Source organism: Polyodon spathula, chromosome 2, assembly GCF_017654505.1.
Source record: "Polyodon spathula isolate WHYD16114869_AA chromosome 2, ASM1765450v1, whole genome shotgun sequence".
NCBI classification, from domain to species: Eukaryota; Metazoa; Chordata; class Actinopteri; order Acipenseriformes; family Polyodontidae; genus Polyodon; species Polyodon spathula.
In genome coordinates, this window is record NC_054535.1 from 40431736 (window position 1) to 40458258 (window position 26523).

The following is a 26523-nucleotide window of genomic DNA, read 5'->3' on the forward strand; positions in this document are numbered from 1 at the left end:
CTATGCATTTGTATTACTTTATCTATAACTTTTGTAGGATGCTCTTTGGTCTTCATTTTCCTTCAGATTCACAGCCTTACCAATGATCCTTCAACAGTGGGGTTTTTATCCAGAAAATGTGACAGGAACTTTAATGGTTCACAGGTGGAGGCCAATGGTAAGGTAATTGTGTCCTCGTTAGGGCAGTTTCTTTCATCGGTGCAAACTGGGTGCTTTCACAGCACAGGGGTTGAATACTTATGCAAGCAAGATATTTCAGTTTTTTATTTTTCTTAAAAATATTTCCCAACATAAAACCAATGTAACCTTACAATAATTGATTCTGAGTTTCAGTGTTTAAAAATAAAATATCAAACAGAACGAAATTTCAATGTACCATTTGTAATTCAGTAATATGAGAGAATTGGTCAGGGGTCTGAATACTTTTGCAAGGCACTGTGTGTGTATATATATATATATATATATATATATATATATATATATATATATATATATATATATATATATATATATATATATACTATATACTGTACTATATATATATATTAGTTCAACTCAGTCTTTGTCATCCGGATGGCTATTGTAAAGTACAGCTGCAGCATTCTCCAGCCAGATTGGCTGAGATGTAGTGGCGTTAAGCACAGAAAAGAATCCAAAGTTTGCTGCTGTTTTTATGTGTCGTTTCATTCTGTTTGTTTAGCACTTCCTATTACACTGTAGTCTGCCTTTAAGTGTAATCTACAGCATTGCTGCATGAAGTACAGAACAGCACATTAACAATGACTCGTTGATCCGATTAGGGGTGATTGAAATTGTTTTCAGCATTTTTGAACAGCTCTGGATACTGACTGAAGTAAAGTGAAGCCTCATTCAACACTGAACTTGAATATCGAAAGCAGTTTTAGCAGACAGGTATGTTTACATAAATTTAAAGCAAAGTTGCCTGTGTTAATGTCTATGTATGGTATATGTATTGATTTGGTTGTTATCAAACAAATAAAAAAATTGCCTTGCATGCTTTTTGCCCCTCCCCAAATGTGAAACAAAAAAAGCTCTGACATCATAGAAAATCCACATTTTTCCGTGTTCTAGAAAATGAAATTGCTAATGTGATACGATAAGGCGGCCTAAATCTGCTTTGAGTTCGTACATATGTAAAGGCCGGCCCTGGTCCCGGATTGCAGGCCCTCGCTTTTCTTTATTGGAACATTCACATATGAGAAAAGGCGTTCCTGAAGCGGCCCAGGGCCGCCTTAAATAGCAAGTGTGAACGGGGGCTGAGTCCCTGTCGGAGGACTAAAATGATCTTTCTAGAATTGATGCAAGTCAAATTGTTACGGAAATATTTAGACCCTGACAAATGGACAACCTGCATGTACAGTTTTTCATTATTTTAACGAATGAGTTAAAATTTTAAAAACACTAGTATAATATAGCAGTTTAAGACATTCCAGTCAGACCATACACTTTTATTTTATTATTATTTTTGTTTTGTACAGGCTACTCGTTTTTGTATTTAAAAAAAAAAAAAAAAAAAAAAAAAAAAAAATGGTGTTCAATTGAAGATGTAAATCATGCCCTTGATAAAGATACAACATGTGCTGTCATTTCAGGGATCTATCAGAATGTGTTGATCAGTCTGATTTAAATTGTTGATAAAAATGTGGATTGAATGAGTCAAAGGCTGCCTTTTTATTGTATTAAAATAGTATGTTTTAATGATCTGCCTCCCGTCCACCACGGAACCATTTAGGAACTCGTATTTGCAGGTTATTGTACAGAATGTTTCTTCCAAAATGTATTAGAGTTTAATTGTATGGAGGCAGTGTGGTCCAGTGGTTAAAGTTCAGGTCACTGGTTCAAATCCCACCTCTACCACTGACTGACTCGCTGTGTGATGCACCTTGTGCTCCATCCTGCAGATGAGATCTTAAATCAGTGTTCTATTGTAAGTGACTGTAATAAAAAAAAGTGTGTTCTAGAAAGTTCTAGAAATGCGTTCGAGTTCATCTTTGCCCTTGCCCTATAATAACCCCATATCTTATATAACTTGTTTTTGTCACGTTTATATAACTTGTTTTGGTTAGAATGTTCTAGGGAAAGGAATAGTTTATTCAGAGGGCCGAGCCTCGAGGGAGTGATCTGGCCAATTACTCTCTCGCATGCAAAAGCCTAACTTGGTAAGTTATAAAGGACGGGGTTCTTCTCTGCTCTGATGAGAGTCAGCCGTGAGGATTAGCGCGCAGTCCTGCTCGGTAATTTCTTGGAGACAGCTGCTTTCTCTTACCAGGGTCAAAGGGCTCTCCCGATCCGCTTGGAAGGGTAAGAATTAGTTCAGTTGCGTCTCATGGATTGTATTGATCTGTGATTAATATAATCTTTGTATGTAACCTTGTTGGGTTGTGTCCCGTTAGGGATATCGTTATTCGCAGTATAGCATCTGTGTATGTAACTGCGTGTGTGTGTGTGTGTGTGTGTGTGTGTGTGTGAAATAATAAAGGACCTTTTAAAATTACTCTGTGAAGTAATTGTCTTATTTACTTCCACATCAACTTCCTTTTAAATTTAAAGTAATTAAATTTCACACAACAGTGACTCTGCATATAATGCACAGTTTACAGCCTACCCCTCCCTGTAAAGCGCTTTGTGATGGTGGTCCACTATGAAAGGCGCTATATAAAAATTAAGATATTATTGTTATTACACAACATATAATGGTATGTATACAATATAGGCAAGTATTAACATTTAAGCCAATATTTTATCTTATAACTTATCACAGCCATTACTGTTATCATGACTTGCCTGTCAGGTTGCCTATCTTAAAAGTATAACAGCTGACAGAAGTGTAAACAGGCTCTTAAGATTTTGTAATGTATTGGGTGCTCTTCAGTTTATATTGCGTTTAGAAACAATATTTTCTTATTGGAACTGTCTGTTAATAAAAGGTTCAAAAACTTTTGTAGATTGCAACAACAAAAAATGTTGAAGGTTTTAAAGAGTGGCCAGGTCAGATTCCTGTTGTCGGAGACTTACTGAAATTAAATGAAGTCGGTTTCTCTGAGTAAACACTGATGCTTGAAGTTTGCCAAAACTACATATTTCAAGAATTTCATGGTTTACATTATAACATTCATCATTTTTTAGTTGTTCCTTCACATTGAAACCAGAGCTGTTATCACACAATATAAGATTTTATGAAATATCTGCATTGATCCTATTTCATTATTGTGTGTTAAATCAAGGCTTCAAAAACTTTTTTGGGGGGTTCCTAGTAGGAAAAGCATTGTGGGGTGAATCATATGAACATGGTTAGAATCTAATGGACTGCTAGTTGCTGGTCCTGACAGGGGGGCTAAAGGGATTGCTGTGCTGGCCTTTCAGCTCCCGCGGGTTATTTAGAACATTTGACAGGGAATTGTGCTTCAGTGACATCAGGGTTCAGCATCTTTCTAACATCCCATGCTGAGGTCAGACAGTTAAAGCGTTGTTTAGCTTGACTCCTATGGTCTGTCGACCATACAGTAGGTAGTGGGTTAATATAATTAAAAATTACATGTTTCTGTTAATGGATTAGTTAACAGAAAGAGAGAAATGCTAATTGGTTACCCATGCATCGATTCTGCCCAAGTAAACTATATAGGCTCCTAGTCCATTAAAGTAGAGACGGATTGATTGAAAAAAAAATAAAAAATCTGTGGTATACCAAAATAGTGAGATCAGAGCTACAGTATCAGTCTAACTTAAACTTGGGAGATTTTAGAAAAAGTTAATTGATTTGCTTGAATATTCACCTAATCTCTCTTGAATCGTCTATGCATGCCGGCTGAACTGAAGCCAGTGTATTTTTGGCAGCACCAGAAATTTAGTCTCACAGTGCAGATTAAACTCTCATACATTTTGTTACATAGTCTTATAAATAGCGTAGTAATGTAGTACAGTCATGTGGCAATTTTCTTTTTGCGATTCAGAGTGAACAAGAGTTTTTTTTCGTTTATATATATATATTATATCATAGTCATATTATATAATATATCTATATATATATTATAATATATATAAAATATACAGCAAATATTAAACATAAAAACCATAAGCAATGTATTCCCGTAATGTTTGACGCAAACTTTTGGTGGGTGCTTTTGTTAATAAGAAATGTAAGTTAACTTAGACTCACACTAAATTGATCTGATGTCATTAGATTTTATTTATTACGGTATATCAAACCAAATATCTTCCCCAAGTGACTATTCTAAAAGAACTTGATAAGATTTTCTTGGCCGACACCTGTCGCCGATGTTTACCCATATCTGCCGATAACGATGATAAATAGACAGTGCAGGTAAACTACTAGAACAAAACATAGGGCCTGTATTTAAACTGTTTTATAATTATAAATGTTAAACAATTAACAGATATTGTTTACTTGTTGTATTTATGACAAAAATGAACAGGTATTGTTTACTTCAGAAAATGAATACAAAGAATAAAGTATTATATTGTGTGCTTGTCAGCAATTTATACATTTGTTTTACAAGTCATACAAAATATAACACCTTGCATCTGTACTTGTAAAAACACTTCTGTAGAAAAAATATATAATGTGACGTTTTTTATAGCCACTTGCTGTCAAACATTGCGTGTTATAACTTCAACCTGTACTGTACAGTAGAAAAAAAAAATTAGCCTGTGCAATGTCAACTACAACAACGTTTGTTAAATTCTTATTTTAAACACACACGGCTTAAATATGCAGCCCAACTTAAATTGTTCACTTAACAAAAAACAAAACTATGTCATGAAAATATCTGGTTACAAAATTCAGTGAAACTTGAATTTGTTACTAAACAAGACGACACAGTAATCTATTCCATCTTCAAAATGCCACCTAATACACTCGCAACCAATGCGGATTAAGATAAGCAAACAGAACAAGATACTGTCACAATCTATATGTTTAAATAGGCACAGTACTTAAGTTTTTTATTTTTAGAAGACTGTCGATTCCCTTTTTAAGAAGTTCAAATGGAAATGTATGTACAGTACAAATCTCTTCCTCCACTTCTGTTGATGTCTTTTCAAAACACAGCCGTATTTTCTTTGTATATCAGGCAACAGCAGCAGTGGGGGGGGGAGGGGGGGGGGGGGGTGGATATAGTATAGATACACAGTATAAAATGTAGGCAGTAATGAATGGGTTAACTCTGTTTGTTTTCATTTTGAAAGTCTTTACTCCTGCCCACTCACCAGCTATTTACTTGGCTCATCGATCTGAGTGCTACTCGTGGCAACACGTTCTCGCAAAATTGAGCTACAACAGTATTACGTTGAAAGTCTTAAATAGTGTATACGATCTACATTAATAACTTTTAGATTTGTCCAGGGTACTACATAAACATTAATGTGATTTCTACAGTAAGTAATTTTAATACAAATTAAAGCTAGTTAGCTGGGTATTGCAGTGTTTTGTGGTAGACTGCAAGCACCAGCCAAAAGGGAAGCTGCTCCAGATTTCCTACAATAGCTCATGCTAATCTCCTAAAGAAGTGGTATGTCAGTTTGTGCTAATCTGTATTAATAAAATGAATAAGAAATATCCAAAACCATTTGTGTATGTAATCGGTACACCAAAGTGATTTTTCTTACTATTTTCCATTTGAAGTAGTTTCCATGTTTTTTCCATTTCAAATACCTATTACTTGATATTTATGTACTGGACTTTTACTTTCAAGCTATGTTGTGCAAGTAAATGCCAATACATTATTTATTGTTATTTGTATTTATTTTAATCAAGCAACAGATAACAGAATTAAAAGTAATAATAATTAAACCAAAGAAAAAAATACAACTTATTGTAGAAATCGATTTAATGTTTACAGAAAATGTAAAATCAACAGTGTTCGAAGTTGCAGTTCTTGCTAGCGCATTTTTAAAAATGTATTTATTTATTAATGCACTCTGTAGTTAATGAGAAACAGCGACATGGCAAAGTATGTATACTCAGAGTCTTGGAAAACTAAAACTAAATCTAGGGACTGGTTGGTCCAATTTAATATTTTTAGAAACTTAATGTGTCTTGTTTTAGTTTTTTTGTATAAAATGCAAAGGAAAAAATGGACAACAAAATACAGCTTCTGGCTTAAATTTTATACCAATCAGTACTGCTTCTTATTGTCATTAATTTAGAAATTGCTTCACGTTTCTCTTCTGTCTCACTTGGTATTATGGGATCTTTATATTGCAACATTGTTTTTGTGCCTGAAATATAGTTTCTCCAATTCACTGGTGTCTGGTCTTTCTTTCACCACTCTTTTTTTCTGTGTGTAATTATTGCAAAACCAAACAGAATTTTCTTTAAATATGTGGACTTTGCTTACTTTGAAATTTACTGTGTGCTAAGACAAGTTTTGTGCTTTTACAATTGTAATCTAAATAAATAATTTTATAATTTCTTTTAATAGACCCATACATAACTTTTATTTGCTCTTTAAAAGCTTGATGCGTAAAAGCATAAAATGAACAATTACACACTTATTTTGAATTGAGTCTCTATTAAGGCACATATTTAGGCCCAGGATATGCAGGATGTAGACCCCTGAAGTTCATTTTCGGTGGAGGAGGACCCCCCATACCCCTGCTTTATACTTGGGATTTCTAGCCTCCTGTTTTAAATGAAAATGAAAAGACTGGTATGAGGACAAATGTCCACCAAAAGTATACCGTATTATACCATTCTAAACTGCTGAGTATCTGAAGATTATTAAGAGAATAATGTTTTCACTTTATGATGAAATATACCCTACAATTACCTAGTTTGAATGTAAAAAATAAGTTTTAAAATGGACTCAAATTAATTTCTTTAGAAATGTCTCCATAAGTGTAATTTAGTCATCTCCTATTGAAAAACCTGTAGAATTATCAGTGGTATCCACAACCCTCAAAGTTAGATCAAAAATAATTTTATAAGTACCGTATTTGGTTTTGATTGTACATCAAATTCTCTGACAGGTGCGTAATGTGAACAAGTTCGCCAGCGTGATAGATCTGTCAACTCATCAACATCTTCTGTAAAAAAAAAAATATTAATTTTGGGTAGCTAAGCATTCTTGGTTCTGTAAAGCAATTTAATGTGCTCTCCTGTAATGCTGTGTTTTAAAATAATGGTATATACGGTAATAGCAACCGAAACTTAAGATACTGAAATGCTTCACCTCATAATAAAAAGTATCTCTATTGGCCTCGTGCATGAAGTCTAGTTTGAATCTTTTTAGTATATTAGTATGTTTGTTTTGCCATGTGTCATTCAAAAAAATTGGATGGCCTCAGTTTTGGTAAGTATGTTTAGACTAAATTACGTTGTCTATTTGATTTTCTGAAGCAATAAATATGAATCAATAATTGATTATTCATTGTTATAATAAAGGCAAAATCCTAAAAGTTATCTCTTTGTGTGTGTTTTGTGGGACGATGAGGGGGCAAGTGGGTTTTTAAGATGGGACAGGTAGATTTTTCTAGCATTATGTCCCTTGGAAAATTGCACACACGGATTGCATGGATTTTACTGTTTTAGTGTCTACTTTTGTTAAATATTCCCAAACAAAGTTGCTTTTTTGTTTTTAAAATAGACTGGAAGTTTTCTTTTGGCTACAATCTTGTTCATGTTCCGATTTGGTTTCGGCTTGCTTATTAGCATTACATACAACAGTTTAAGTATAACTAATTATACCGTGACTACCGACAATACCGCATTATAAATATCTATTTACATATTTTTTGTAGTCTCTTGTATTGGTATCTCTTGTAAATACAGTGGTCCATTCCAGCCACCTCCATTACCTGTAACTACAGTACTGGTATCACGCTGCACTTTTAAGAACGCCTTTTTTTGTTTGTTTTTTGTAAATCTGCCAGGAGCTTGAAATTCAGAGCCATATAAAAATGTATTTATTTATTTAAGGTAATGTATTGGATTGCAGTAGCAGACTTTGTGTGGTTAATTGGTCTGTTCAGACCATTTAAGCTATACAGTGCCTGTAGAAAGTCTACACGCCCTTGAACTTTTTTCACATTTTGTTGTGTCAGTGTCTCAGAGTTTCATGCATTTAAATGAGGATTTTTTTTCCACTTATCTACACAGCATACTCCACACTGTTAAGGGGAAAAATTGAGAAAAAGATATTATATAATATATATATATATATATATATATATATATATATATATATATATATATATATATATATATATATTTATGTTTCAAAAAGGTGGGGGACCCACTTTTATGAAGTGGAAGCACCTTTGGCAGCAATTACAGCTGTTAGTCTGTTGGGATAGATCTCTACCAACTTTGCACACCTAGATTTGGCAATATTTGACCATTCTTCTTTACAGAACTGTTCAAACTCTGTCAAGTTCCTTGGGGAGCGTTGATGGACAGCAATCTTCAGGTCATGCCACACATTTTCGATTGGATTTAGGTCGGGGCTCTGACTGGGCCACTCAAGGACATTTACCTTTTTGTTCCTTAGCCATGCCAGTGTACCTTTGGCTGTGTGCTTTGGTGTCGTTGTCATGCTGAAAGGTGAACTTCCGTCCCAGTTTCAGCTTTCTTGCAGAGGGCAGCAGGTTTTCCTCAAGGACTTCTCTGTACTTTGTTTCACTCATTTTCCCTTCTCTCCTGACAAGTTCAAATTCCAAATTGGGAGAAAAAAATGATAATAATTACTACTAAATAATAAAAAAAATAATAATAATCCAAAAAAAAAAAAAAAAAAAAAAAATAATAAATCCAAAAAAAAAAAAAAAAAAAAAATCACACAATTTATTTTTGCTTTATAATTTGAATACTAAATCTAAAGGTTGAAAAGTTCCTAAATTAATGGGATTTGGTAGGACTTTTATTACTTAGCAATTTACAGTATTCTTGTCCACTATATATTTAATATAGTCTGTCCACATTGACAGATTCCATGGGGGGCGTCTATGTTGTCTCTACATTGTTTACGGTGAATCTCACCAGCTTTTTTTCTTGTTGAGTCTGGTGGCTGATTTGAACAACAGTTCGGTGAGCACATAGGCACATTCAGAATTAAAATAATTTGTTTAACCATTCTGATTATGTGTATTAGGAGAACCGTGCAGAATTGGGTCAACTGCATTATCCTACTATAGGCATTGAAGAAATGTATTCATTAAATTAGCGAAGTGCTCCCCAGAGCTTTCTTCAACAGCAATGTATAAGGATCTAAAACATGCTATATTAAAAACTGGAACAATACATAAATAGTTGCCATCTTTCACAATATGCCTTGTAGGATATTTTAAAACATCCATTTCACACACCATAAAAACGAGTCAAGTGCACTTGCAAACTGCACTATGAACACAAATGAACTCGGTTCTGAAAAAACTGCACTATGAACTTGGTTCTGAAAAAATCCGAAAGGGGGAAGAAGAAACCAAAAGCTTTAGCTCACATGCATATTCTTTCATGATGGTTCTTAATTTCCGTATGTTTAATAATGTGTACAGTAACTAGAGAGCCCACGTCTCAAATAAAAAAGTTGCTAAGCGAAGTCTTTCAATATATGCTATTGCAGTTTTTTCAGCCATTTAACAAGCACATATTGGTATTCTTCTCAGAAAAAAAAAGATTTGAAAATGTGTGTGTACAAATGGTACTCGAGTTTATTCTACAAGCTAAAAATGGGTTTGTAAATGTGTGTTTTTTTGGGTTTTTTTTAAAGCTTTTTGGCAGACTGACCCATTTTCCTGCGTTCATAAAACAGAAGCCACGTGGACTATACTATATACGTTTATACAGTTAAAAAATGTTACCGGCCGACTTGGGCCTGTGGTGCTTCATAACTACCGGCCAAACTACACTCTATGCTGGCCCGGGGCCGCCAGGCCATGCTTACTGTCGAACCCTGCTCTTGCAAAGTTGCCATTGGCCTCTTGGTAGCCTCTCTATTTAGTTTCCTTCTTGCTCGGTCATCCAGTTTGGAGGGACGGCCTGATCTAGGCAGGGTCTTGGTGGTGCCATACACCTTCTACTTCTTAATAATCATCTTGACCATGCTCCAAGGGATATTCAAGGCCTTTGCTATTTTTTTTTATACCCATCCCCTGATCTGTGCCTTTTCAACAACTTTGTCCCGGAGTTCTTTTGAAAGCGCCTTGGTGCTCATGGTTGAATCTTTGCTTTGAAATGCACTACCCAGCAGAGGGAGCCTATAGGAACTGATGAATTTATCCTGAAATCAAGTGAATCACTGCAATTTAACACTGTTGGGGGCCACAACTTGGTGTGTGTTTTTGAAGGCGATTGGTTACACTTGAGCTAATTTAGGATTGCTATTACAAGGGGGGTGGTCACTTATCCAACCAAGCTATTTCAGTTTTTATTTTTAATAAATTTTCTATAAATTTCTAGAATATTTTTTCTTTTGGAACTTGTGAGGTAGGATGTGTAGAGAAATGAAAAAAAAAAAATGTAATGCATTTTAATTCCAGGCTATAAAGCAACTAAAGGTGAACATTTTGAAAGGGGATGTAGACTTTCTATAGGTACTGTGTTTGTTGCAATACAAGATACATTATATGAGTTAGTAATTTTTTAAAACGATTAAAAGTTTTCAAATTGATTATTGAAGTAAACGATTGCACAAGGCCATCCCTAATTTTGTAACAATACAAGAAATACAAATTTAAAAAAAACCTAAATTTTCTGATGAGTCTTTTGATGTGGCCTATTTCATATTGAGTTTTAACTCTGAAATGTGTCATCTTATTTTAATTCAGATTGTATTGTGTAACTAGAACCTTTAAATCTTCTACTTTGTCATCTTTCTCAGAAATGAGAACAAAAAGAAAACAAGCAAATAAATCTGTGGTCAGTATCATAAAGCCCTGTAGGCCTGGTGGAATAGAGAGAAAATCTGCAAGACACACTTAAAAGCATGTCACTGTTAATTTTGAGAAGAAAAAAAAGAATAAACCCAGACCAATCGTTTCACTTTTTTAAAGAATTATTTTATTGCGTGGTGAGTTGTGTTTTTTTTCCTCCCTGCAAAAGAGAACTACACTCTTCAGTTAGAACACGTGATACAATGTGAATGTGACCTGTGAAAGATGTAACCTGCTTACAGTGAATGTTTTGAAACGTGTTAACTGTATCTGCTACAGTAGATATAACTGTCACATTGGTTATCTTTTCTAGTTTTTCCAGCTTAGTTGTAAAAATGTGTCTGACGTCTTAACCCTTTGCGCTCCATTTATTAAGCGCCTGTCAGGCGCTTCAGTTCCAATTTATTTTCACACATGCTGTTTATTTTACACGCGCTGTTTAAAAGTAGTTTTATTCAAAGTAAAACAGGTTTAATCCTTAGCGGTCCATTCATTCAGCACGTGTCTGGCGCATCAGGTCCAGTTCATTTTCACACGCACTGTTTAAAAGTTTTTTTTTTTAAACAGTAAAACAGGTTTAAAAGGCACTGCACGTCAACAGGACACTCAGTACTGCATCTCCACCCAAGCCCCACCCCTTGTTTGCTGTATCACATACCTCTTCTTAGTCGTGCATAATGATAAATCCTCGCCTGATCACTCGTTTTATCACCAAACTCCTCAATAATGCAATCTCAAAAAGCTTGGCAAATGTCTGTGATATTCTTTGAGCGCTGGATGTGGTAGCAGCTATCTTGTTTATGTCCGTGTTAGCTCTGTGGTGGAGGGACTGTGTATTGCTCAGATCCGCACCCGGGAGTAAGTTAAACAGAAATTTCGGGCAACAGATCCGTGCAATTCTGTGGTGGAGGGACTTTGTGTATTGCTCAGATCCGCCTCCCCCCGACTTTTTTTTATGTCCGTGTTAGCTCTGTGGTGGAGGCTCCTCCGCCCCCCCCCCCTCACTCAGCCACTGAAAGGTTTTCTCAGCTTTTTCCGAATAAAAAAACAACTACAGACCTGTGCTTGACGTCTTTCTTTTTTATGATGTCGGCCAGGAAAGGGAAAATTGTAATGTTGGACTTGGACCGACATGGGACCGCAAAGGGTTAATATTCTTTTTAGATTAATCGGGCCACGTTCAGCTATCTGTACTTCAAGAAATTAAAAACTAACATCTAAATCACTAATAAATTGTTGTAAACCGAAGAAGAAAAAACAATGAGATGTGTACAATACATGTAATGGCTTTAGTTTTCCATTCCAGTTCCTGATTTTGCAGAACAAATGTAGGGCTACTGATTTTCCATTCAGGAGAATAGCAGTTCCGTTCTTCCCACTTTGTATCAACTTGTTAATGTTTAAACATGGCATTTGAACATAAATATAATGTTTATAATTAAAATAAGTAAGTTAATACATATTACCACAATTCTTTTTTTGTGTGTGTGTTGCAAAGAGGGTTGCAGTGCGCAGGTGTAGAGGTGATGCAGTGCTCAAGAGAATGACAAACAACAATGTTACTGCTGAAATGGCAGTTTATTTGTAATCCAAAGTCACGTGACAACAGTAAATAAGAGAACAGGCAATACACAATGATGCATATTGTTCCGTTAAATCCTTGGGTTCAGTCACGAAATAATAATATACACAGTATTTCTAAACGCACACTAATACACAAACATTTTCACAATTCCAAAGTGAGTGCTGAAGTGCTCGTGGTGCAATACAATTTATAGTGATCAAGGTGCAGTGTTGTCCGGGTTTATTGCTGGCCACGATAACAATTAAGTTCTCCTTCTGGTTCAGTATTAACCATACAAAGGAACCTTGCTATGTCCCCTTATGTACCCTCAATTACGCCCCCTTGGTTAACGATTGCAACCGCTCCTCCAATCTATGGCTGCCACACCACTTCCCTTCCAGGTTGATGACTAGGTGTACCATAGCTCCATCCAGTCCAGGGCACTCTGTTCCCTTTACACAGCGCCCTCACAGATCGAGAGGGAGATTTATCACCAAGAATCATTTTGTCTCTGTCACAGTGTGTATTAAAGCCAAGATTTTCAATCACTCTTGTTGCTGTAATAGTAAGTAAAGCACCTGAAGATGTTTCAAACCTGTCATTTAATGTTCAGAAACATCACTTGGCTCATTGCTGGCATTAAAATAAGCAGTAAAACTCAATTATATTACAACAGTTCAGAAAACACTTGTTCACTTGTGAGTCTTCCACCAACACTGTAGTTCAGTCTTATTGCTGGCATTACAATGACAATAGAAAATATTGAACGTAACAGTCCAGCAATGTTACCTGAGTAATACTATTTACAATACTCAGAAAACTAAACTTTATAGTTTTACTGGTATTAAAATAACCAGGATAGAATATGAAGCTGTGCTGACTGACTCATTGCTCTACACCAGTTCATTGCTGCGTGTCACCCGATTATAATTTGAAGTATCACTTTATGGCCCTGTCCAGTACCATGCTCAACCGTTCTAATGAATCCAGCTCAAAGCGTCCACACTGATGTACCGTTTCATGTTTGATCGTACACAAAATAAATTAAAATGGTTTGGTTCCAGTTCCTAGCAGTGCAATGAACAGTGGAAATTAATGTGATAGTATCCCACCATGCACTGTATTTTATTTTAAAATAATGTGTTATGCCCCATATTAACAGAGGTCCATCTGTATTTTTTTTTTTAAATATAACTGTATTGGTAATTTGAACTTTACTGTTTGTGGCACAACTGTAAACCTGCTCAATACTATCCCCCATTGAGCAATGCCATCTATTTATTTCACAAAACAATTTAAGGTCAACAGCATTCTTTTTTAAGCGGTGGGGAAAAAAAAAACTGTACTGCTGTTTACAAAACTGATGCTTTAGTTGAAGTCAGCCTTCATTTGTGCAAAACTTGCACGTAAACAAACAAACCTCTTATTGTACTTTTTTTTTTTTTTTTTTTTTTTTACTGTGGTTTATAAGTCACTTATTTAAGACTGCGTCAAGACTTTTTCAGGTTAAACAAATCGACCTGTTCCATTACAATGTCTCCAATTGTCCTTCGATTAACAGTACAGTATATGCCTTACTTAGGCGAGAAAACATTTGCGATGTCTTGCTTTCTTAGTTTCAGATGCAGATGCATGCAGATTTTTTTTTTCTTTTGCTCTGGAGTTAAATGTAGGATCAACTTGTCAACTTGCCATGTTGTACTTTCTGTTTTGCTTTGGGAATGGGAGTGTTGATGAGTTGAGTGTTGATGAGTGTTGATGTTGATGAGTGTTGATGACAAAAAAAAAAAAAAAAAAACGACCTGATTTGGCAAAAATGGGCAGTCTCTGCTTGCGAGGCCCAGGGGGTTGTTCAGGTCTGCCTTTCTTGGCATCTGCTAGCACTGTATCTCGATGTATCCTTTTCTATTGTCGCTTACCTTTCATGATTGCAAAATTTAACAAGCGCCAAATATTAAATAAAGATATTAATTTTTACCATAATTATCCACAAAATGTTGGCAGAGTTTTAGCACTATAGTACTTGTCCGCAGGCCTGTTTGAATTCATGGTGAGCATCAAATGTAATGCTTTGATCCATGATATTATCAACTCCAGGCCTTTTGATGTTTCTGATTTCTTCATCTGAGCTTTATTTTTTATGTAGTGCCAATTATTATTTACCAACACCACCCTAGACTTGACTTTCTGTTTTTAGTGCTATTTTTCTGCATAAAATTATTTTCTTCCTTTGTCAGAAAGGGAATCTTGCCAAATTCCAGGTAAAACGATAGCGGAGACTGGTAACCAGCTGTTTGTACAGAGTTCGTGTCATAGGACCCTCATTTATTTCAAAAGAAAAATTCATACTGTCCTTGTAAAACAATGTTGTTTTCTCACTGGGTGGCAATATGTGCCATCCCTTTAGAATAGTTTTGCAGATCTCTATTCATTTTTTTTCTTGAATAATCAATCTTACAACAGGAAGGGAAATTGTCATTAGGTAACTGGATTTCTGCTCTTTCAGGTTTTTAGCACGCTCATTAATAAAGATGTCCGCTAATAACCCTGTGCTGAACAGGCTGGAGCAGAGGACAGTGGAAGCTGACGAGGTTATTAAATACCTGAAGCAACAAGTTCTCCTGCTGAAGGAAAAAGCCAGTAAGAATAACATGTGCATTATTAAATATTGTGTTTTGTAGGGCTCCGTAGTAGAATCTGGGTCTGATAAAAGTTAGTGTTCCCCCCCCCCCCCCCCCCCCCCCCCCCCCCCCCCCCCCTTTCTTTTTCACTTGCACTTAAGTGATAACAATCCTGGCATTTCTTATACAAAGTTTTCCTAATGATCATTAGGAAACAAATTACATTGAAATAGGCTTATTGTTGGCGGTCTTGTACAGGTTTGCTGTAGAGGGAGGAAATACAGTACACACACTTTTTTTTTTTTAGAAAGGATAAAACATGTAACAGTTGCTTTCCTGGTAAATATATGCTTAGGGTGCTATTGTTTTTTTCTAATGCATGTCAGTTGTCAATTCCTATATTGATTTCATCAGGCCAAAACAATATGCATACTGTATGCAGAAGAACATCAAGGTTTCTGGACCTTACACATGACTGAACCATTTTGCTCCTAGCAACTGAAATAGGCACTGGGTCATTTTTACCAGTTGTACACAGCTTACCAGACTTATTTTATCACTGATATGATTTGAGTGTTTGTTTTGCATTTCAATGTATTTGTATTTCTTGTCATTGACAATTAAGAAGTGTCTTATGAACTCCTTCCCTTTCCAATGCAATAACTTGTAAGGTTATACTGTACATTCAATAGAATGCTAAATAACTTGTTTTTGTCAATTTAGTCTTGCAGGCCTCTATTCGAGAGGAAAAAAAGCTTAGAGTGGAAAATGCTAAACTGAAAAAGGATGTCGAGGAACTGAAAAAACAGCTGATCGAGAAAGAAAAAAGGAATGGAGGTACTCGGGCATCAGGATTACTTCAGATTTTACATATAGCCACCTGTAAAGGGGTATAAGTACTACATTTCATACAGCAATGCAAATATTTTCTGCAGTAAAGTAGAAGTGCAGGGACAGATACTCGGCTGTTAAAACAGATATTACTTCCTGTTTGTTTTACGGAAAGAAATCATTTTTTAGTTTTTTGTTTTCACAAATTATTTATATTTCAGTACATAGGTATGCCAAAAATATATTGAAAACTTTCCACTCTTGTGAAGCCGATCTACCTGCCAGCAACTGTTACTTTTATTGTATTAATTTCAGAAGTATCTTATCCCCAAGTCATCCCCTCTTAAAAAAAAAAAAGATAAAATATATAACATTTTCTTAAACCGTATGTCTCAGAAGTACAGCTACCAAGATGTGCATTTATTACCAATGTAAAATGACTTGGTAGGATATTTATTTATTATTTAACAATTATTTAAATGAACAACATTTCTTAAGATATCCCATACCCTATCCTCAATATGTAAATAATAAACAATTCATATTATCTTTTTTGTTTTTATTAGAAATGGGCTTTAATATACAGTAGCACACCGTACAAACCCGTGCATTGACACTAGTTAACTGCAAAACTTTCATTGTGTAACATGTAACTGTGTTGAACCTTTAGTTAAACAGATTGCAGTTCCTGCAGCAGCTGCTGTCCAGTCCAGTTCCAAAGTGCTTGTTTCTGAAACTGTGAAACCAGCTGCCTCCGCAGCTCCAGCAGTACTGGCCAACAAAGAAAAGGTTCAGAAAGAGAATGAAGACAAGAAGAAGAAGAAAGAAAAGAAAGGTACTGTAATTTACCTTGCGCTTTGAAGTGGATGCAACAACATAACATCGGTTTGTGTGGGAGAACAGACGTGTGGCACACAGAACAAACACTACATTCAAGAATAAACCATACACCAATTCAAAAGTTGATTCTTTTTTAAATTATGCAATAAATTTATTCCAAAGTAGAGCAGGTGAAAGACCTAGAAAATAAAAATGTTATATGGGCAATTTTTTAAACTGCACAATTGTTCAAGTTAATTTCAGGCATGGAGACCTGACAGGTGTTTTTTTTTTTTTGTTTAGTTTTGTTTTGTTTTTTTAATTTTTTTTTACAAAACTATTAAGTTATTACAAGTAACTCTTAAAAATATCTGATAGGGCCCTTTTAGATATTTATTACATTTATTAGTAGCCTTGCTACTAAATTCAAACAATACCATTTTGTCGTTGGATTCACTTTTTGACCAGTTAGCTTGCAATCAATCTTAGTAGGGTGCTGGCCCAGAACTCGCAGTAAAGGAGGTCTTCATCACAATTGAATAAGCACTTTTATAGATGTATGTAGAAGTGTAGGTGTGACATTGAAACATACAGAAGGCACACATGCATATACCGATAGTTTGGGTGCTAGGTGAACTCCACATTTACTTTTGGTTGCAAGACAAATTGGCATGTTGGAAATGGCAGCCAAATTATTTATTGACATTATCTTTCCAGTAAGGAAAAGTTGTAATGCTCAATATTTATTGCTGTTAGGATTGTTTTTTTTTTTTTTTTTTTTTTTAATAAAACCATGTGTGTTTCTGGCAACAACAAATAATGTGATTGATTGATTGATTTAAATTATTTCTATTTATATTGTCCAGATGTGAAACAGACTGATTTGTTTGATTGATTGAATTAATTTATTTTTATTTTTTCAATCAAATGTTTGACACACACGTATTTAATCCAGATTCTTCAATCTGACAGTGTCTTTAAGGCTTCTGTATTGGATGTAGTCTTATGAATCAATTTTGGAGACTTAACATTTTATGAATAGCATGAAATATCTATTTTCATAATTTCACATTGTTTGAATCTCCCGCTATTTTATTCAAACGGTCAAGAACGTGCCTTGTTTTGTTACTTCAGATGGCTTCTTGACTGAAAAGAAAAAAAAATAACATTGTCTGGGCAGAAAGACTTTTAAATTAGTTAGTTTCTTTAAAACATACAACAGACTACATTTATTTCACTGCCTCGCACACAAAACATGTACTTCCTTTGTACTGCTTACATAAATTGGACTTGATAAGTTGTTTTTTGTTCTACCTACTTTGTATTCCCATGTTGTTTTGCAGGAGAAAACAAGAAGTCTACAGGGGGTGAGGATGAATCCATGCCAGTTGATGTGTCTCGGCTTGATCTGCGTGTTGGTAGGATTGTGACAGCGAAGAAACATCCCGATGCAGACTCTCTATATGTGGAAGAAGTAGACCTGGGAGAAGCAACTCCCAGGACTGTCGTCAGTGGCCTAGTGAAGCATGTGCCCATAGAACAGGTACGTGCACACTCCCAGAGTTTACACTGCAAAAAAATTCAGATGTTTCAGTTTACTCTTATGGTTGTGTGGTAAGGATTACAGGAGATAAGGTGTGTTTTTGTCTCGGTAAGGTGATGATTGTTTGATTGTCCCTTGAATTTGATGCATTTTGACCCATGGAACGATGTTAATCACATCAAAGTGGCAAAGGGCTGTCCCCCTCACAACATTCCATGCTTGGAACGTGCATTCGTAAAAGTATAGTACAATGACGGAATAATGATAAAAAAATTATTGAATAAGAAAGTTCTGTTCTGGTTGTCAGCAGTGTCGTTTACTCCCTGTACTCCCAATCTCAATCAGCAGATTTGTTTTTAAACAAAATCAAATAACTTTTTTGTATATTGGAACTTTGCAACCTAATTAATAATATAATATAAATGTATTAGACAACAATCTCATCTTATAGTTCTTTACAAAACCAGTATGAACTACTTAGGATTGTGACTGGATCATTTAAGAAACTAGATCCAAGTCAATTCAATTTCCTATATACACCACATTTCTTTATTTCAAATTCACATCTATTTAACCATGATAGAATCCTTGAGATATACATCTCACTTCAAGAGAGTCCTGGAAAGAGAAAGTAGCTTGAAATAATAACATAATAACAAATTATACAAAATCAATAAATCATTCAAACAGGACAAAAGCAGTTCAACCAATAATACAAATAAAAGCCTACAGTAAAACAATTTAAATTTACACGTTCCTGGTCATAGTCAATATTAACAAGATTTGCAACCCTGGGTTTTTAAGAAGGTTTTGGGAAGAGGCTGTTTTTATGTTTGAAGGCAAAGAGTTTAGATTAGATTAGATGCCTGCTGTACAAAGGCACACTGGTACACATTGGATCTCAGTTTAGGATCTAATTATTACCTTGGTGCATAGGTAGAATGACATGTCTCCTAACAGAGATGTAAGTTAACTTAGAGTATTGTATGATTCATATGAGAACTTTAGTTCTTTTCTGAAATGTTGAGTATAAACTGGAATACAAAATAACTCTCTTGTTACTTAGAAGATACATTTGGGTAAGTGGATACAAGTACAAGTGTTGTAGTTTTTTTTTTTTTTTAAACTAGCATTTACGTATTTTTTGGTAATTGTCATGTTGAGATAAGATCTTGACATTTTAGTAATTGCTGGAATGACTGTAGATTAATAGTAAAACTATTATATGATCTGGGTTGTATTTGCTTTTTTTTTTTCAAAGTAGATATTTCACAATTAAAGCAGAAAAAAATAAGCATTGTCACATTGAAAATTGATCATTCTCTAGTTATTATACAACAAATGTTCCTAAATATTTAAATGCTTACCTGAACAATAGTAAATACTACATATTTCAGAGCATTTCGTTTTCATATGAACCTTTTTAAATACATTCTATTTTCACCATTGATAAATTAAAAAAATGACTTGCATGTGAAATGTCCTCTTGTACGAGGCATAAGGTGACCATATGGCTATGTGTTGAGCGGGACAGTTCAGGCTTTTCGCAACCCAATTCATTCTGGTGTGTGTTATATACTTGGCGGTTGGACCCAAATATTTCAAAGTTTGACTCCTCGGTCCATAAGACCGACTTCCACTCCTCAAACGTCCAGTTTCTGTATTTTTTAGCCCAGGCAATTCTCTTCCTCTTATTCTGCACTCTTAACAATGGTTTCTTTGCAGCAATTTTTCCAGTTAGGACAGCTTCACACAATCTCCTCTGAACAGTTGATGTTGAAACATCTGTACTTCTAGTAGCATTTAGCTGAGCTTGTATTTCAGGGGCAGTTAATCGCTGGTTTCGCAGACTTGTAACTCGAATGAACTTGTTCTCTGATTCTGAGGTCACCTTGGGCCTACCTGACCTTGTTTGGTCCTCATCGTTTGACGGTCTTGGCCACAACAGTTACAGACACCACTTGCAAAGTTCTTGCGATTTGTCTTAAAGCTTGACCTTCATTTATTAATGAAGTTACTTTGTTTCTTTGCTTAACTGAGCGTATTTTGCCATTTTCTGCTCCCTTACATTCAGGAATGACAAACTTGTGCCTGTGCTACCTGTATTTATAGTAATCATGGACCCTCACCTGTTAACAGTAATTGGTGATAAAAGGTTAGTTAGGTAACATGCTAGTTAACTCGGAGAACATCTAACAAAGTTTTATACTTAGGCCAGTGTTCTAACACAGTGTTATACACATTTCAGACTTTTAACTGACTTGGGCTTCAGACTGAAATCCCCTTGCTTTAGGTGACCATTATACAGTTTATACAGTTAAAAGTTTATACAGTTAAAAGCATAGATAATCATGAGAAACCCGGTTTCAAGCAGATGTACTCAAACTTTTGACTGGTACTGTATGTGTGTGTGTGTGTCTATATATATATATATATATATATATATATATATATATATATATATATATATATATATATATATATATATATATACATACACATATATATATATATATATATATATATATATATATATATATATATATATATATATATATATATATATATATATATATATATATATATATATATATATATATATATATATATATATATATATATATATATATATATATTATATATATATATATATATACAGCTCTGGAAAAAATTGCAAACCACTGCAAAATTATCAGTTTCTCTGGTTTTACTATTTATAGGTATGTGTTTGGGTAAAATGAACATTTTTGTTTTATTCTATAAACTACTGACAACATTTCTCCCAAATTCCAAATAAAAATATTGTCATTTAGAGCATTTATTTGCAGAAAATGACAACTGGTCAAAATAACAAAAAAGATGCAGTGTTGTCAGACCTCGAATAATGCAAAGAAAATAAGCTCATATTCATTTTTAAACAACACAATACTAATGTTTTAACTTAGGAAGAGTTCAGAAATCAATATTTGGTGGAATAACCCTGATTTTCAAGTACAGCTTTCATGCGTCTTGGCATGCTCTCCACCAGTCTTTCACATTGATGTTGGGTGGCTTTATGCCACTCCTGGCGCAAAAATTCAAGCAGCTCGGCTTTGTTTGATGGCTTGTGACCATCCATCTTCCTCTTGATCACATTCCAGAGGTTTTCAATGGGGTTCAGGTCTGGAGATTGGGCTGGCCATGACAGGGTCTTGATCTGGTGGTCTTCCATCCACACCTTGATTGACCTGGCTGTGTGGCATGGAGCATTGTCCTGCTGGAAAAACCAGTCCTCAGAGTTGGGGAACATTGTCAGAGCAGAAGGAAGCAAGTTTTCTTCCAGGACTTGTACTTGGCTGGATTCATGCTAAAGCTGCCCAATTCCAGCCTTGCTGAAGCACCTCCAGATCATCACCGATCCTCCACCACATTTCACCGTGGGTGCGAGACACTGTGGCTTGTAGGCATCTCCAGGTCTCCGTCTAACCATTAGATGACCAGGTGTTGGGACTCATCTGGGGATGCTTCAGCAAGGCTGGAATCAGGCAGATTTGTCTTTGTGAAGGACGCATGAATTTGCCTGGTTCAACAACAGCATTCAAGGTCATTTAGGATTCAAACTTTTTAATATATATAAATGGATCAATAATATTTTACTTGCAGTTCAGCATTGGATTTAATGTAGCATCAATTCTTTTCTGCACACAACTCGTTATTCTATTGTCTTCAGGTATTTTCTTTTTTTAAAAATCCAAACACCGCTATTTTGAGACGTATTTGATGCATTTTTGTCACACAGCACTGGGAAAATGAGTGTTTCGGTGTTCTTGTGTCATTAATAAGTGCACCTGACCAAGCATTAAGAGTGTGTTCACGGAAATCATTCTGTCTAGATTCTGACCAATTTAGCCAATGACCTTCTAAGAATGATCTCTGAATGCACCCTAAATTCTGTGCTAGAAGAAATTCAAGCATGAATATCTGTGTACATTATCGGCTAAAATAACAAAAACTGCCAATAGCCGATTGTGTTTTTTTTCCATGCAGATAGGCTACCGATTATCGGTGCATCCATATATTTTTTTCTTATTTTGTTTTCTTGATCTTTATCATTCATATCATATTCATAAGAGCATGTAATACTTTCAGTTCAGTACTGGAGACGCAGATACAGAACCTTAACTTGGCATGACCCCATTTGCAGAAGGTGTGGGTGGGGTCTAGCAATCATTCCAAAACAAGTTTTGGTTCTCGTTTATTATGTTCCACTTAAAAAAAAAGTCACTATATATATATATATATATATATATATATATATATATATATATATATATATATATATACACAATCTATATAAAAATCACTGCACAACATCTCCAGCAAGTCGGTCACTGTTTTAAGCGAGGCCTTTCAGAATGACGTTCTTGCCTTTTTTTCTGTCGTTTGAGGTTCTGACTCGCTCTAAAACAGCACAATGCTTTTTTGACCCAGATTGCTTTCCATAGAGATTATTATGCACACATAATCTGGTTTGTTTAATTTTTGCTGTCTAAAACTTTTAAATAGAGGCTTAAGAGCTTTTGTGTTGATCCTCTGCATGCAATTTCTGGTGAGGCAGTATATAAGTGCAACATGAACATCTCATTTTATGTATCCAAATACATTTCCAAAAATATTTGTTTGGATGTTTGTCCCAGCACTATTTTATAAAAATACTTCTAATGTATTAGCTATATTTAAACAATACTGTAAAGCCATAAATGTTTGTGACCAAAATGACTGGCGAATCACACCCATAAAACCTGCTGGTAGTAGTATATTACATATTGTATTTACAACACTAAGATATTTGCGCAAAAAAATGCCAGTGTTTGTTTATATATATATATATATATATATATATTATGCAGTGTCATGGGAGTATAATGTGTTTTTGTTTAGTCTAGTTTTTTATATTTTTATTTGTACATATTGAAGAAAATAAACTTAACTTTGTTAGCTGCAAAAAAGTTAAAAAGATTTCCCTTTATTACGACTCCACCCAAGGTTTGTGCCACATTTTAATAGTTGTGTAGTTCTGTGGTAGGCCAGAGTGCAGAAGGATCAAAGAGACATTGCCAGTCAGACAAGAATATTGTAGTCTACCTAAACTGTACTGCAAGTCCCCCAGAAATTTTACTTGTAGAATATTTCAGCTCTTGTTCTGTGTTTTCGTAACCCATCTTTATGACATTTTATGTCGCTGGGTAGCAGAGGAGGAATAAAGTCTGAACCCAGATGGTACGCGGCTTTAAATCCAGTAATAACAGGTTATGCCTATTTAGGTCATAGATGTGTGCTTGCAGAATCCTTAATTTGTCAAATTGTTTTAATTTGTTTAAATGAATCAATGAATGTCCTAATTCAATTAGATTGTGTTGTCATGTTAATGGCTGTGTTTCATAAATGAGTCTGAATTAACTTTAAATGTATTTATATAGATATAATATAAATTATATATATATTATATATATCTATATATATATGGCAATATATATATATATATATATATATATATATATATATATTATATATATTTCCTGTAGATAATGTTTGATCTACCGTTTCCTACCGACACGAGGGAAACGTTAAGACTTCCGACGGTTCTACTCCCCCACCACAGGGTCCGGTACCACTACCACGGTCAAGAGGACTGTTTCCTCTCTAGGAGCTGGGAGGGGACGCCTCGACATGGACCCTGTCCTTTGTGGAAACTTCCGAAAGGACCATACATTGACACGTCCAGGGGTACTCATGTTGGGGGGGACATGCTAGTAAAATGTTTTTACTACCAGAAAATCAAAAAAATTTTTAGTCAGAAAAAAAAAATAAATAAATAATTAAAGTACTGTCCCTTTCAGTGAGGTCAATCAAGTTGTCAAGTGCTGTTGTTTTTGTCTTTGGCAAGTGTAAACAAAACATGTATAGTTTAATAACTTTCATTTTAAACTAATTGATTTGACCGACCTCTTAAATTCTTGGGTTTGTTATGACAGCCAAGATTTCTTTAACATTAAAGTTTGGTGTCAACTTAAGAATTTAATTATCTTTTAAGTTAATTAAGTGGTTATTCAGGCCAATCAATTATAGAAAAGAGAGAGAAGGATTTTAAGGAGGGGGGGGGGGGGGGGGGGGGGGGGGGAATACTCCTTTCTTTTCCTAATGAAGCTTTTAGAACCAGCAATACCATGATTAATATTTTATTGGCATAACTACCTATATTAGGGGTTCACTGATAAAGATTTTCTTGGCTGATCACGATAGCCGATGGCTATCTACCCATATCAGCTGATACCGATAATAGTGTAGGTAAGCTACTGTAAACTACTAGAACAAGACATAGGGCCTATATTTAAACTGTTCATAATTATAAATGTTAAGTAAAGAGATGTTGTTTACTTGTTGTATTTGACAAAAATGAACAGGTATTGTTTACTTCAGAAAATGAATACAAAGAAAAACTTAGTATTATAGTTTGTGCTTTATACATTTGTTTTACAACAGTCATGCAACAAAGAATATAGCATTTTGTACTAGTAAAATAATTTCTGTATAAAAATATAATGACATACTTTTATAGCCACTCGCTGTCCAACATTAACTTCTAACTGTACTATACAGTAGAAAAGAGATGTAGCCTACACAATGTTAACTACAACAACATTCGTTAAATTCTTATTTTAAGCATACACTACTTAAATGTAGCACAACTTTAAATTGTTCACTTGATCAAAAAAAAAAAAAGTTCTAAAAATATTAAATTTCCTGTTAAAAAATTCAGTCAGGCTATTGTCTTCAGATATTTAAAAAAAGAAAACCAAACACCGCTCTTTTGAGGCATATTTACTACAGGCTAATGGCACGTTACACAGCACTGGGAAAATGACAGTCTCAGTGTTCTTGTGTCATTAGTATAGTAAGCATGCCTGACCAAACATTACATTGTGTGCTGGAAGACATGCAAGCATGAATATCGGTGTACATTATCAGCTAAAATAACACCGTGCACCTCATTAATAATCTATAGAAATATATATATATATATATAATAATATATATATATATATATATATATATATATATATATATATAAAAAAAGACCTAACAAAGTTTTTGGCATTAGGGGGATGTATTATAGATTCAAGTCAGTGGCAGACAGTATCACTACCTTAAGCCTACTTAGATGCCCTTAAAATGCTTTGTTTGTTTCAGGTAAAGTTATTGGTTTATATGTTATTTCACTATGGTATAATATAGTAACCCTTGTCTGTTTTATTTCTATATTATAGGTGAACCTGACAAGGAACTGAACCCCAAGAAGAAGGTCTGGGAGCAGATCCAGCCTGACCTCCACACTGATGGTCAGTGCATCGCGACATACAAGGGGGCAGCCTTTGAAGTCAAAGGCAAGGGGGTCTGCAAAGCTCACACCATGAGCAACAGTGGAATTAAATAAAAAAAGGGTGTGCATTGGCCCTGCTGTTTTTACCCTGAACAACAACTGATGTGCCAGAATGAAGGGGAGCGCCAAGTATGGGTAAATGACTATAGCTCAACCACAATAAAACATTTTAAAGTCCAAATGTTTTTTTTTTATTATTACATTTACACTTTGTAATTGCTTAATCAAAACACAGTACTGGTAAACATTTGACTATAGAACTACTTCATATAACGTACAGATACTTGGTATAAAAGCGTGGTGGGCTCTCTATATACAGTACACTGCATGCAGTCTTTTTTTAAAGAGCTACTATCGGGATAATACAATAAAAAGGGCACAGTGATAATTTCGCCATTGCAAACATGATATAGTACTGTACATTAGGGATAGCACGACTACTCATTTTAGAGTCGAATAGTTAAGAGTAAACTAGTCGAACTGGCCGACCTAGTTTGTAGGGATGGGAATTTTAAACGTATAAACTCCAAAGTGGTTAAACGTTGAATATGCTACACGTATAATCGGCCAAGAGACAAATCGCATATCCGACTGCTGTGGAGCCAGAGTAAGGGTGGAGATTATAAAAAGGAAAGGGTTTGGCAATTGCCTCCAAGTAACTTTTCTAATTGGTGCAACAGAAAGATTGACACTGGGGCGGGTCTTATTCTCGGTCGATCTGGTGCTTCATTGGTGCACTCTTTTTCATGTTGTAGTGGGTGTGGTATGGTATCTACTCCACGGTGTAATAGTTAATGACAAGTGTTTTTTTTTTCTG

General features: G+C 34.9%; 1 protein-coding gene across 1 annotated transcript in view; it reads left to right on the forward strand.

Annotated features, from left to right (window-relative positions):
• The window catches only part of LOC121326557 (aminoacyl tRNA synthase complex-interacting multifunctional protein 1-like), a 33320-nt gene extending 7437 nt beyond the window's left edge, over nucleotides 1-25883 (forward strand). The window contains exons 2-7 of the mRNA XM_041269898.1: nucleotides 14979-15112; nucleotides 15817-15930; nucleotides 16595-16759; nucleotides 18087-18357; nucleotides 23928-24052; nucleotides 25594-25883. Of these exons, the coding sequence (XP_041125832.1) occupies nucleotides 14979-15112; nucleotides 15817-15930; nucleotides 16595-16759; nucleotides 18087-18357; nucleotides 23928-24052; nucleotides 25594-25760 (976 nt within the window). The 3' untranslated portion in view covers nucleotides 25761-25883. The remainder of the gene's footprint in view (nucleotides 1-14978; nucleotides 15113-15816; nucleotides 15931-16594; nucleotides 16760-18086; nucleotides 18358-23927; nucleotides 24053-25593) is intronic.
• Nucleotides 25884-26523: the final 640 nt, after the last annotated feature.